We start from the raw sequence: 13,529 nt of genomic DNA, 5'->3' as shown, positions 1-13,529 counted from the left end.
AACAAACACTTTTTTTTTTACTTTAGCCCAAACTTCCAGACAGGTTGTGTTAAAGTTAGGCACTGAAGTAATGTTGAAAATGGTTAAGAACTTGCATGTAAGATTGGACCTTTTGCTGTCTTGACACCTGAATTCTGGTGTCCCTGTTGGAAAACTCAGGTTCAGCCCCAAGACATTCCAAACAACCACAGCTAAAGTGTCAAGTCAACTCAAGCTAAGAAATAACTCATATACTATAAGGCGATCCTTGAGGATTTGATTACATACAGTACATACCCATTCTAGCTGAAGTCAACTGGTGCAAACATGTTGTAAACATGTTTGGTCTCTTAATCTAGTTTCTCTCCAGAACTTAGTATTTATTAGCCAATCGGGTGTCCACAATGGCATAGCTAGTTTAAAATCCAATTCACACCTCTATTTAGGCCTTAAAGATCTTCCGTCTTCAGATATACGTTTTAATAGGGCCAGGCGGCCATGCAAATCTATACTACAGAAATGGAGAGTAATGTTAAGAGGCAAACAAGTGCCTTTTTTATACAAATTTAAACAATACAAGTAATCAGCTACGCTATCAAGAATATCCAGAAAAAGAAACACAGCCAAATTCTACATTTTATTCACATTTATTTTTTTTCGCTTTTAGTGTGCTCACAGAAAATTAGAACACCTTAAGCAGGAATTTAATAGCAATTTTGTAAGCAAAGTTACATTCCATCTCTAAGTCAAATTGGTCAAAGCTTCTCCAGTATTTACAAAAAACATGATAGACATGATGCTACACAAAAACCATTGCATCTGAAAAAATTTTCTTTTTATTTTCAAAGACAACTGGAAAAAGAAAGCATTGTCTGCTGTCATCAAAAACATACCACAGTATAAACAGTAACCATTCCACTTATCACAGCTTGGTTGAGTTTAAAATAGTGTGTGGTTTTTTTTTTGTTTTTTTTCCAAAGGTCCAAGATTACTGCAATTTTACAAAAAAAAATGGGCAGGGTGGCAAAAAGTTGCAAACTTAATGTGCTTCTGGATATCAAGATTTGTTTTATACAATAGTCACAGTTAAAAACACCCTGCTGGTAATACATAATTACACTTTATTAAGGTCATAAACCAGCAATAAACAATAAAGCCTATACAACTTGTATTTCTACTTAATCACTGACTGGTACAGCTAACATGAGATAAGTGAAAGTTCCTATGGTTTAAATGAATTTCCTAAGACTATGATTTTTTTTAAATCTGAGTATTGGATTTTTTTTCTTTCTTAATCAAGACTTGTAGTGTTGTAAACCTTATAGAACATCTGCCTCACAAAATACATTGTAATAACTTTTTTTTTAAAAAAAGACTAACCCCTTATTTCCTGTGGCACATTTTCTTGGCAAATTATCTGCACCACTAATTCCCCATTGTGACCCCTATCACTTCATTTGCTATCCCTTATTGACTCCTCCATCTCCTTCATATATGGGCATGTCCACAGACTGACAAAAGAAAAATTAAAGTTTACATTTTGAATAAAGATGCGAAGTACAGTATGCAATAAACATTAATACTGATGTAAAAAAAATAGAGAGGAGCAAGGCAAAAGGAGGCAATTTAGACTCTCCTCTACCGAGTTGGAATGGTGGTAACAGAATGATTTAGATGGGATCTGTGGGTAGAACAAAAAAAAAAAAAGACAGAGAAAGAGAGAGAGAGAGAGAGAGAGACATCTTTTAAATCAATCCCTGGTTGTAGACAAGTTCTCCAAAACCAGTACCTGGCACCACTCCAAACAAACAAACAGGGGGGGAAGAAAAGTTCAATCATCTCAAAATTGCCATTCTTTTTCATTGCCTTGTTTTACTCTGCCGATTCGGTGGGTGGAGCTTCTGGACTAGACTCAGAGGCAGCTTCCTGTGAGGGAGCTGCCACCGCCGCCACCGCCGGCTCCTCTGCTTTGGCTGCCTCTGGCTCAGTTGAGGTGGCTTCGGTGGTAGCACTTGGGACCTGAGCCGCTGGCGCCTCTTCCGGTTTCTCCTCCGGCTTCTGCTCATCAGCAGCCTTGGCTTCTTCTCCTGCAGGCTTCTCCGGGGCAGTCTCTTCCAACTGGGCTTCCTGGGAGCCTCCGTTCTCCTCTTTGGCGTCCTCCGTGCTGCTACCAGCAGCAGGGGCTGAAGGCGATGCCTCCTGGGAAGCCTTGGCCTCCTCGCTGCCCACAGGCTCCGCTTCGGCTGCCGCCGCCGCCGTATCAGCTTTGCCACCTTCCGAAGCAGCCGCACCTTCGTTCTCTGCTCCTTCCCCAGACTCCTTTTTGTTCTTTTTAAAAGAAAAGCCACTTAGCTTAAAAGACTTTTTGAAGGAAAAGCGCTTCTTTTTTTTTTTCGGGGTCTCATTACTGGAAGATGGGGTTGTTCCCTCCTCAGTCTTGGAGGAGGACTCCCCTTCAACAGGCGAGGCGGGCTCTGTGCTCTCCGCTTCGGCGGTCTCCTTTTCAGAGGCAGCCTCAGATGGGCTCTGCTCTTCCTTGACCGACTCCTCCGCTGGCGCACTGCCGTTTGCTTGGACTTCCTCTTTGACAGCCTCCGCAGCTGCCGGGGAGGCATCGCCATTCACCTTCACATGGCCGTTCTCCTGGAAGAGGAAAATGACTGTATTACTGGAGGGCACACTCTGTTAAGACCCAGCGCAAGGCAGCAGCCTCCAATTGGACTTCAATCTCCCAGAGGTTCGACCCAGTGGGGAATTCTGGGAGGCAAGCTCCATTCCAGAAGGCACCAAGGGGCAAAACGCTGCCGGCCACTTCTCCAAAAAAAAAAAAAAAAAAAAAAAAGTGGAGCAACTCAAGTCTTAAGAGCCCTGTCACTTCGTTCTAGTGGTTAAGGCACCAGGCTAAAAAACCCAGAGACTGTGAGTTCTAGTAGTCCTGCCTTGGGCAGAAAGCCAGCTGGGTGACTTTGGGCCAGTCGCTCTCTCTCTGCCCAAGAAAGAAGCCAATGGTAAAACCGTCCCCTCCACCAAGAAGAACAATGCAGGGATTTGTCCATGCCGTCACCAGGAGTCCAAGCTGCCTTGAAGGCACCCAAACAATCAAAGAAAATAAACAACTAGCCAAGGATTACAAGCTGTTTAAAGAGAGGCAGGGCAAGATCAAGCCAAATCCGTTGTCTGTGGCAGCACGTTGCTACAGACCTTCCCGCTGCTTTCTTGGAGGAAAGCGGCGTGACGTGTCGCCAGAGGAAGGGAGAAACACGCCACCTAAGAACCGAGCCAAGCCACGCCCCCACGCCTTTTCCTCCAGCTCATCTCTTAAGGGGGCTACGCGGCAAGAAGCCCGCGTCATCATCCTCTAGACACGCTGCCCGGCCCTCGTCCGCGCTTCCTTTTCCGCGACGGAGCGAAGTCGCTACCAAAGCGAGCGTCGGCCTCTAGAGGGCACTGTGGCTCCATCTCTGCACCCCTCGAGGCCGACGGTGGGACAGCCCTGGAACAACGCTGAAGGAGAGGAGGAGCGAGCTGGCGCCTCGGCCAGAATCGGCTCCAATGAGCGAACAAAGCTACCCGTCGCTTCTCCCCCAAAGCCCGCTTTCTTTTCTCCTATCACCTTCCTCCGTCCCAAAGCAGAAAACAGGCAACCTCCTTTCCGCCTTGGTTTAATCCAGGCCAGAGGCGCTGCCACCATTCACAACCACATCTGTTGCTCGAGCTGGCGCCGGGCCGAAGGCGCCTCCAAGGTTCTTTCTCTGGAGCAACTATAGAGAGGGTGGCTTATCGCAGCCGAGCTGACACTGGCCGACAGCACGGGTGGGACAAGTCCAATACACCTCCTAGACACACTGGAAGGACAACACAAAGCGCCTGGATACGGTGCGGGTTGCAACACCTTCCCCAGGTTCAAGACGCGGCGAGGGACCCACGCGGGCCAGCTCCCCAGGAAGGGCGCCAGTTTACATTTCACACACGCAACGCCTCCCCGCCGGATTTTAGAAGACAACTGGCTACAGCGAAAGGAATAGTAGAAGAGGCCACCACGGCTTAAGGTGTGAGCTAAGCCAGCCAAGCCAGCAAGATGGAGAAGGACAATTTACGCACGACAGCCCCTTCCTCTATTAACGCGGACAACTCTCCAGCGCCCCTCATCTCGATCTTGCTTTCAGGTATCTCCGGCAGTTCTAACACGATCGACTAGATTCTCCCTTAGGCGCCGAAGGCGGGGATGGGGGTAACAGCCTGTTACAAGTACAGGAAACCGCGGGAGAGCACATTCAATCAAACCACCAAAACACATATAAGCCCCTTCCCCCCCCCAAAAAAAAGGTGGTGGTAAAGCCTTTCTGCGGAGACCCGAAGAAAAAGACACCATACAGTAGGCAAGCATCTCGCATTGTCCCCCTTACCACACTGCATTACACATGCACATTCAAAATAAAATCCCACATAAACACAGTGCCATAAACAGCCACTATTGGTTTTAAAGAGGGAGTTGTGATCAATTTAAAAGCCATCCACACGCACCCCTCCCGGGAAGAGAAAGGGAGAAGCAGAATAAACACGGCACTCAGCCCAGAAACCAGTAACAATCCATTAGCCGCTCCTTTTCTTACCTGTCCATTCGCCTTGGAAGGAGATGCAGCTACCGCTTCTCCGGGTTTTTCAGCAGCAGTAGTTTCGCCTTTTGCAGCGTTCTTAGAGAACTGGGCACCCATGCTGGTTTATTCAACAAAGAAACTCGGCAGATCCAAAAGAAGGCAAACAAAGAACAGTAGGTTCGTTCGTAGAAATGCTGGGCGACCAGCAGCCTGAAGAGCAGCGATACACACACACGCGCGCGCGCGCAAACACACACACACACACACACACACCAGTGGGGGAGGAGGGGGGAAAAAGAGAAGAGAGCCGAAATATGTTTAAATATATGCACTCCTTTTTTTAATAAAGCTGGAGAGGTCAAAAAAAAAACAGCAGCAGAGGAAGAAAGGGGGATAAAAAGGCAGGAAATCAGTCGAGCAAAAATATCAGAAGCCCAAGTTTAGTACAAAAAAAAAAGAAGTAATAAAAAAAAATCCCAGATTTGTAGCCGTACTGTAGACAAGGGGAAAATGGAGAAATCTCCCTGGTCGCTAATAAGATGCGGAGTCCAACGCCCAAGTGCACAGATGAATGGGCTTCCCAAGCACTGACGGCAGCCCCCACCCGCCGTCCACCAATCAACGCACCGCCAGACAAAAGAGAGGGCGGGGCCTCCAATTGGAGCGAACAATGGAGCTGCGATTGCAATAATTTGAATTCGGCCTTGGACTGATAATTAATACTCCGAAGAACATAAATAAATTAGTGGCATTAAGACTTGCACTCTGATTTCTTGCTAAAAAGAAAAATCGAAGGATACACGGTGTTTACTGCCCCCTGCCAAACGCTCCGTAAAAAAAAAAAAAAAAAAAGGGGGGGGGAGGGAGGATTTTTACTTGCAGGGCTGGTAGCCTCTGTTTGGTGTCTCGAGTCTCTCCCCCTCCCCACCCCTGTTAAGTTAGAGACAATGGTTTGACTTGTGTGCGTTTGTGATTTCATTTTCTCGCCCCCGCTGCCATCCCCTCTACTCCCCTTCCTGCCCACTCCAGCTTCTCCAGAAAAAAAAAATCAACAGATAGGGAGGGTTGGTCCTCCCCCCCCTTTAATTGGTTGCAATTGTTCAATTCTCCCAATTTGGAAGGTATTTAAACCACGTAGATCGAGTTTCGCTAAGGGAGATCATGAGTTGAAAATTATGAGGTCTGTAGGCCAGATGTGAGAAATGCTTAAAGCAGCTGCCGCTGTTACCTTGGCGGTAGAACGCTTAATCCCTTCCCCCACGGAATGGGGGAAAAAAATGTGAGGAGCCTGCGGCTCTAATTACATTTCGCTGTCTGATTAGTTCTGATTTCAATCTTTTTGGAAACTGCCGAGAATGTGAAACCTTTTTTTATTATTATTATTAAGATGAGGAAGTTAGTACCGTAGGAATGTCGGTTTCTCCGTGTGTGCCTAAATAGCATCCCCGTGTAACCGAAAAGGCTTCCAAGTCAATGGAGCTCAAATCTAAATCGTTTTATATGTTGCATGTCGGAGCCATGATGGTTTGTATTGTAGGACCATTCCAAGATTCTGGATTTCGAAAGAAAGGGGCGGCTCATCTTAAGCAAGAAGCAGCCGGATTCTATCAAGAGTTTCTCATTTCCCCACAACCCCTTGCCAGTGCGAGCAGATGCGCTTAACTGCTTAATCCTTGCTGAGTTGCTTCTTCTATTCCTTGGGTTTAAAGCGCTACAGTGGAGCCATAGGAAATGTCGGGGGGGGGGGGGGAATTCTCTCGCCTCGTTGCTTGCAAAGCACATACCAAGGGGTTGTCGAGCGAATTAGATATATTCCCCCGGAAACGTTAAGCCGGTGGGCTGTTTGGGTGGGGGAGGTGAAGAATTCAAGATTAATGGCATGTATTTTTTCTGTCATCTTCCCCCCTCCCGTTTCATTGTGTGATAAGTGCAGACTTACGCGTTTGCCGCTATACAGACCCCAAGCCCCCCCTCCCCCCCCCCGTGCTGCCAACATTCTAGTATTTTTAGCAAGATGGCACTCAGTCAAGAAATATTTCATTTCTTGCGGGCAAAATACACCACAAGGCTTTTTTTTTTACATCAAACTCCTCCTCCTTTCCTTCCTCATTGCCATTTCTCCCCCCCCCCCCCGCGGTATTCTTTCAAATACAATTCCTTTCTCCAGTTTTATCTTCTCCGGGAATATGGATCTCCGCATAGAAAGCCATTCGTGCAAAACGCGTCTGTTGTATTCTCCTCTTCATTTTTCTCTTTTTAGAAAGGGGAGGGAACACGCCGTTTCAATTTGATGAATTATTCACTCTCTACATTTCCCTAAAGCTGCTTTTTCTTCTTTCTTCTTCTTTTCTTTTCTTTTTTGGCAGACATGCATAGTGCCAACAAGCGTGGCTTATCGTCCTTTAGGGAACCCGGGCAGCCAGTCGGCAGACCTAGTGGCTGAAAACCGACCCCTTTTGTGAACATGTGGCACTCCCGAACCGAAACGTAATCTGGATAAATCCATTAACATCCAGGCGCTTGTAAAATGCACTTTGGAGCCTGTTGATTTTCTTCACTGAGGGGGGAAAAAAACAACAACAACCTCGCGGTTACGTTCCATCTGTATTATCTGGTCTCTCTCGGTTCAAATTGCTGCTAATTCTGTCTAAGAAGACGGCGAGAGGCTTCTCTTCCAGCATCTGCATCAAAAGGGGTGGAGAGGACAAACTGAGCTAGTCTGGGGTTTTTTTTCTTTTCTTTCCCCCTCCTCCTTCTCTCTCTCTCTCTCTCTCTCCCCCCCCCCCTTCCTTTTCTTTCTCTCAGTCTCATTTGAAAAGCTCGGCTCCTTTTATTGCTTCTTTGTTACCGGCTGCATTGCTTTTTCAGGGTGCCTATTTACACGGTATCGGCTAGTTTCCTAGGTGACGGCCGGGGAAGATTCCCAAGGGAGGGAAGGAGGGAGGGAGCGAGGGAGGGGCTCGCGTGAGCCAGGCGCTAGAGGAGAAGGTTGCTGAAAAGCCCAACAGATGGACCCTAAAGGGGAGGGAGGGAGAGGGAGGGTGGAGGAAGATGGGCTGACCCCCCCAGGCGGGGAGATGACTCCAAGAGGGGCCGGTTGCGAGCCGAAGGAGCAGTTGATCCAAGTCATCGGGAATTGGGGTTTTCTGTTGCTCGGTTTCCTCGCCTTTCTTTGCGGGGGTCGCGGGGGGGGGGGCTGGTGGTATCGAAGGAGTACGTCTTGGAGGGCTGATGCAAGAGAAGACGCGGCTGGCGAGCCTTGGGACGCGCGAATCGGAGTCATTTATTTAGGCCTTAGAAACAAAGCCAGGAGATGAAAGGAAAATGGCGGGAGGTTGAAGAGAGCAAAACTGGGGAAAGAGAAGATAAAACCACACATGTAGTAGGAAGAGAGAGAGAGAGAGAGAGAGAGAGAGAGAGAGAGAGTGGGCAAACGGCAGTCTTTCATCAAACGCCTGCTTTTCAGACGCGGTAGATTTATCTCCCTTTTTGGAAATGATGTGAATGCATGGCCTCAAGACATCTGGCCACTTAGGGCACAGTTTTCTTCTGTTGTGGTGCAGGAGATCTTTTTAGATAAAACTTGAGACGAATTGGGCCTTTTTCTTTCTGTGGCAATTCTGGGGCTGCTCTCCAGAAGCAGAATTTGGGAAGTCTGGAATTTCCTGACATGGGTGTCAACTCTACCTCTTCTTCCTGCCTGTTGATTGGCAATGGAGAGGATTTAGTTGCTTAAAAAAAATCATGCAAGCATTCCTTAAAAGCATTGAAGCAGTTTATACTTCTGTTTTTTTAATTATTATCTTTACAGCGACAACTTGAGACTGACCAAAAGCCACTGAGTTGAGCTGGTTGTGTGAAGATTTGAATCTGAATCAGCAAATTAAAGTGATTTCACAACATGCTTACCTGTTGTAGTTAGCTAAACCATGGTTTCCTGAATTGCTCCAATTGGCTTTGCTCAATGTATACTGCACCATTAGATAACCATGCTTGGCTGGATCCACACAGCAACTGGAGTCACAAACTAACCAAGTTAGTCCTGAGTTTTATAAATCCAACCAATGGCTCTTAATGTTTTATTAGGTTGCTCTTAGAGACATACATTTTTAATAAAGTTTAGGTTAGAACTATTGCTTGTGGAAGGAGGTGTGAGGTAACTTCTTAAAGAGAAAGGTGAATTCCACAATACCATTGCTTCACTCTGAGGCCTCCATTGGTTCCTATAAATAAGACAGCCAGCTTGCTGCTTTGATTTATATCCTGCTTTACATTTAGGAAGGGACACGGTGGCTCAGTGGGTTAGGACACTGAGCTTGTCGATCAGATGGTCGGCAGTTTGGCGGGTCGAATCCCAAGTGCCATGTAACAGAGTGAGCGCCTGTTACTCGTCCCAGCTTCTGCCAACCTAGCAGTTCGAAAGCACATAAAAAATGCAAGTAGAAAAATAGGGACCACTACGGTGGGAAGGTAACAGTGTTCTGTGCGCCTTTGGCGTCTAGTCATGCCGGCCACATGACCACGGAGACGTCCTCGGACAAGCGCTGGCTCTCCGGCTTTGAAACGGAGATGAGCACCGGCCCCTAGAGTCAGAAACGACTAGCACGCATTTGCGGGGGAACCTTTACCTTTTACTTACATTTAGGAGGCATACATAGTGCTCCTTTTTGCTACTTGTCTCTCGGAAGAACAGCCTATTACGAAAGTGACAAGGGACCAGCCACACCTTAAGCTAGACTTAAACCTAGTCTTTCTTATCCTAATCCAATACCTTAATCACTGCATTGCTGTCACTGTCAAGTTATATTTTCCCAGTGGAATATTTTATTAACATTTTTACCAGTCAAAACAGCTCAGCCTTATGCACACTTATTAGCAGCAATTGAATGAGTAGCATTTTTCCCCAAACATCAAAAAAGAAATGTATCTGTATAACTTGTTTTTTTTTTAAAAGTTGGAAATAATTTGAAATGGAAAGGTAAAAGGGAGGATCACTTAAACATTCATTTAACAGTCATGCTACAAATCTCCAATAAATGTGTTAAAAGCACCAGCCATCAATATATCATGCCTTATTCCCTATAGGTTTTACAGTGCTTAATTAATTGAGATATAAATATAAGATATATATAACTTAGGATTCCCAGCAGCAGGTAGATGCTGTATGAAATTTTTTTTTCTGATCCTGAATATATTACAGGGAGATAGTATGTATGATTTTGGAATTTGCTTTTTCATAATTCTATTTATCCAGTTTGTGTCTTTTTTTTCTTTGAGATGCTCTAGAGAAGTATCTGCAGTGCTACCTTGTTGCATAAGACTGGGAAATGTTATGTAAGTCAGTCTGCTTCAGAGTGTGTCAGCCAAATCATTCCTAGCCCCTACACAGAGGTAGACAAAACCCAAATCTTAAGACTTTGGTGTTTTTGTGGTGTTTATAAAGTCATTTTCAAATGACTTTATAATTATTTTTTAAAAAAATAAAATTGGATACAATGTCCCATCCTTTAAGATACAATTCCATGTTTTGTTAAATATGGTATTATTGCTTGGGGATGGCTAAGAAGAAAGCAAAGGGATTTTCATTTTTTTTGTTAATTCTGTTGAGAGCAGAGATTGCAGATATGCTATTTCCTGCTGAAAGAATGACACATTGAGCTTCTGAAGTACTTATCACACCTGTTAGTGTAAAAAATAACCATCCTAAATCACAGCCCAATGCAAAAAAAAAAAATAGGGCTGAAATTGGAACCTCATCCCTGTGGTTTCATAGACATCCAAAGTCTTCTATGATTTACAACCAGGTATAGGCCTTGGATGCAAAATTGTTGCTCACTTCTGACTTCTGTTCATTGATTGAAGTTTTCCGTAATTTCAGATTTGTTTTTCCCCCAACTCCAGTGATGTAATGAACAGGAGATAATGATTGAATTGGTAGGTTCCTTCTGGTAATCATGTGCTCTGTCATTAACCCTAATTTAAATGGGTTAGCCTTGTGGAGAGCCATGTTTTGAACATGTTTGTTGATTAAATTACAATTAGCAGAGTTGTGGTTTATGGTTTACAGCTTATTACCCTATATGAATCTAAGTCCCCATGTTGTTCTTTCATAATTTGTAAGGACCGTTATACTGGACATTTAGAATTGTTTACATTGATACAGATAAGAAAAAAAAGAGAAATATGTACTTAGTTGCAGTAGAAATTGTCAAACATGGATCACCCTTGAAACACCCTATCAGAATTGTCTGTGGATAGAATGATATCTGCTAATTCTCCTTGGTTTTAAAGGAATAAAACAGTAGGAGACATGTTTGGTCAATTGTAATTGATTTACCTCAGGAGTGTCACATAGGCCAGCTAGGCAGATTGTAAAATTGATGGCGTTCTAGCATTCAGGCTTCCAAATTCAGAGTTCAAATGTCATCCGGTGACTTTGGGTGGTTTAACTGTGTTTCCCATCTGTAAAAATAGCCTTGGAACATTAGCATGCTGTTATATGTGGGCAAAAATGCAGCTAGAGTTAATAAACCAACTTGGTACATTAAAAAGTGCTATACATGTGATTAATTATCATTAATCATGCCAAGTTACAAAAGTTATATTCCAAGGGGAGTATATCATATAAAAAGTGCTGTAAATAACAATTTTCACTGCTCTTTGTTCTACTAGCCAAGTTCAATGTTTTTTTTGCAGAAAAGGGATTCAGATTCTTAAATGGATTACTGAGACCAAATGTTACATAATTAACACACACACACACACACACACAAAACAAATAAACACATTTTGAGTGCCACAACCTCCAATTTGAAGCTTTTAAATGTCATTCCACAAATCAAGAATATACAGAAGCATACTATAAATCAGTGCTTCCTCAACCTTGGCGAGTCTAAGATGTGTGGACATCAACTCCCAGAATTCCCCAGCTAGCCATGCTGTTTAAGGAATTCTGGGAGTTGACATCCACACATCTTAAACTTGCCAAGGTTGAGAAACAGTGGTATAAATCATTATGCTGTTATTTATGGTGTGAAGTTTAAAGCGAGCTTCTAAAGAAGGGCCTATTTGAAAGCAATTTTATTTTGGTCACCAGTTGGAAAGTACTTGGAAAGAACAAAAGACCTGGGCAGAAAGTTAACACCTTTATGTATTAAAGGCTTGTCAAGTCCACTTGGCTGTTGTATGTAACAAATGTTTCAGGCAAGTTGCAGCATAGAACCACAAGATAGGCAAAAGTAATGAAATTGCCTTTTGACCCTGGATAGGTAGCAACAAAATTGCTTTAGCTTTCAGAGAAATAAAAAGCTAGGAGATAGGTGATTAGAGTGTAAAATAACTGCTTGTCTTGTGTTACAATAGCAGAAGTACAGAAGTATGAAGAAGCTGGGATTAAAATTTGCACTGATTCTCTTTAAAAACATTTGACTCTAAAAAACGCTAACATAATTATGATGCTGTATTCAGGCATCATGCTGAGCCAAAATATGGTTTAGTGTGTTATATGAGCATAGCTGATATGAGTTATTCAACAAACTGTAGCTGAGGCACTGGAGAGGTGATGGTGGTGGTCACCATTAATGATCTTCTAAAGCAGGATTGGCCAATGTGCTGTTTCCGAAAGCTAGGGAATGATAAAGAAGAGGGACTATGGGATAGCTATGTAGTTGGACAGTATAGAAGCAGAAAACCTGGGCTGCAGCCACTGCCTTCCCTCATAATTCTTGTTTGATTGCTTTGGCAGGGAAGGAAAAACACTCAAAATAATACTGATAATTGTGCAGGGAGAGTGGTATAGTTGTTACTTTATTGACACCTGAAAAGTTGCACTTTGACTTCAGGAAAGAACCTTATTGATTTCAATCGACACATCTGTCTCCACCCATCTTGCTAAATGTCTCACTAAATGCAACTCTGGCAGGCTAACAAAAATTAAAAACAGTACATTAAATAAGGAACAACCAGAGCAAAAATAAATAAAATAAAAATGCCATGGCCATCAAGGAAACCACGCAGCCTACAGTACAGGTTCAACTATTCTCCTGATCCCCATGCCAGGTTTTAAGGACTTTCTGAAAGACCTGCAAGCAAGTGAAATCAGCCAACATAACCTTGGTTGGTATGGTTGCAAAGGATGGGTGTCACATAAGAAAATGTTCTTCTTCTGTTATAGAGATTTTTTTGTAAGGCAAGAGTCATCACAAGGCTCCAGAGGACATACTTCTAACCTATTTATTTTCTGTGCAGTGGTTTTCCAAGAATTATGCCATTCCTGTGGTATGATGGTGACACAGTGGTAGTGTTACGCACCCCTCATATTTGGAAGAGACATAGTATCAGTTTTCAATTTGGAAAAGATATTCAGGGAACATCTTTCTACAGGTGCAGAGCAGCATCTGAAATTATCCAAACTGATTCAGATTCAAGCTAATTTGACAAGTTAATTTGAATCAGAGTTTTGATTCCTCACACAGCATAGTTACATACAGTAGCCATAAGGTCTCTGATGAAACACAATATATCCAGGACTTTCGGTCCTGTGCAGTAGCAACTGGTTGTGGGCTTGCAGACCGCCACACACCCCGTGGCTAATTCTTGTCCTGCCTGGAGACCCTAATGGGTTCAAGCCACCCCGGAGAGGCAGCGAAGAAAGAAGGGTGCCCCGATGACTCTGGAATGATGGCGGTTGTTCCGTTCTTCTTGGGGAAAGCCTCCTAACCTGACAGGAGAAAGCCTTGTATTTCACCGATCAGCCCAAGCTACTTGCAACCGAAATCCAAAAGAACTAAGAAGGAAAACTTCAAATTTTGGTCATCAGGGATCAGAGACAGGTAGACAGAACACACCAAGAAAACATAAATACCTCTCAGGAGGAGATATATAGTATCCTGCAATTAATTTAAACAACAATGAGTTTAAATCAAAGAAATCCAAAATAAATTTGAAAATATA

The 13,529-nt window shown here is 43.9% G+C and overlaps 1 protein-coding gene across 1 annotated transcript; it reads right to left on the bottom strand.

Moving 5' to 3' along the window:
• Positions 1-607: 607 nt before the first annotated feature.
• Positions 608-5,743, bottom strand: MARCKS (myristoylated alanine rich protein kinase C substrate). Its single transcript, XM_083374839.1, has 2 exons — positions 4,593-5,743; positions 608-2,622 (listed from the first exon to the last, which is right to left on the bottom strand). Exons 1-2 carry the CDS (start codon positions 4,692-4,694, stop codon positions 1,852-1,854), a joined length of 873 nt encoding a protein of 290 aa, XP_083230965.1. The 5' UTR covers positions 4,695-5,743; the 3' UTR covers positions 608-1,851.
• Between the last annotated feature and the right edge of the window lie 7,786 nt (positions 5,744-13,529).

Source organism: Vipera ursinii (genome assembly GCF_947247035.1).
Source record: "Vipera ursinii genome assembly, chromosome: 1".
NCBI classification, from domain to species: domain Eukaryota; kingdom Metazoa; phylum Chordata; class Lepidosauria; order Squamata; family Viperidae; genus Vipera; species Vipera ursinii.
This window is presented reverse-complemented; position numbering and strand designations above follow the sequence as displayed.

What these genes read in the sequence shown, in the direction of transcription:
- MARCKS (XM_083374839.1), bottom strand. Translation starts at nt 4,694, where the DNA reads ATGGGTGCCCAGTTCTCTAAGAACGCTGCAAAAGGCGAAACTACTGCT. An exon ending in CTTCCAAGGCGAATGGACAG is followed by an intron (nt 2,623 to 4,592) that starts GTAAGAAAAGGA and finishes TTCCTCTTCCAG; the next exon opens with GAGAACGGCCATGTGAAGGT.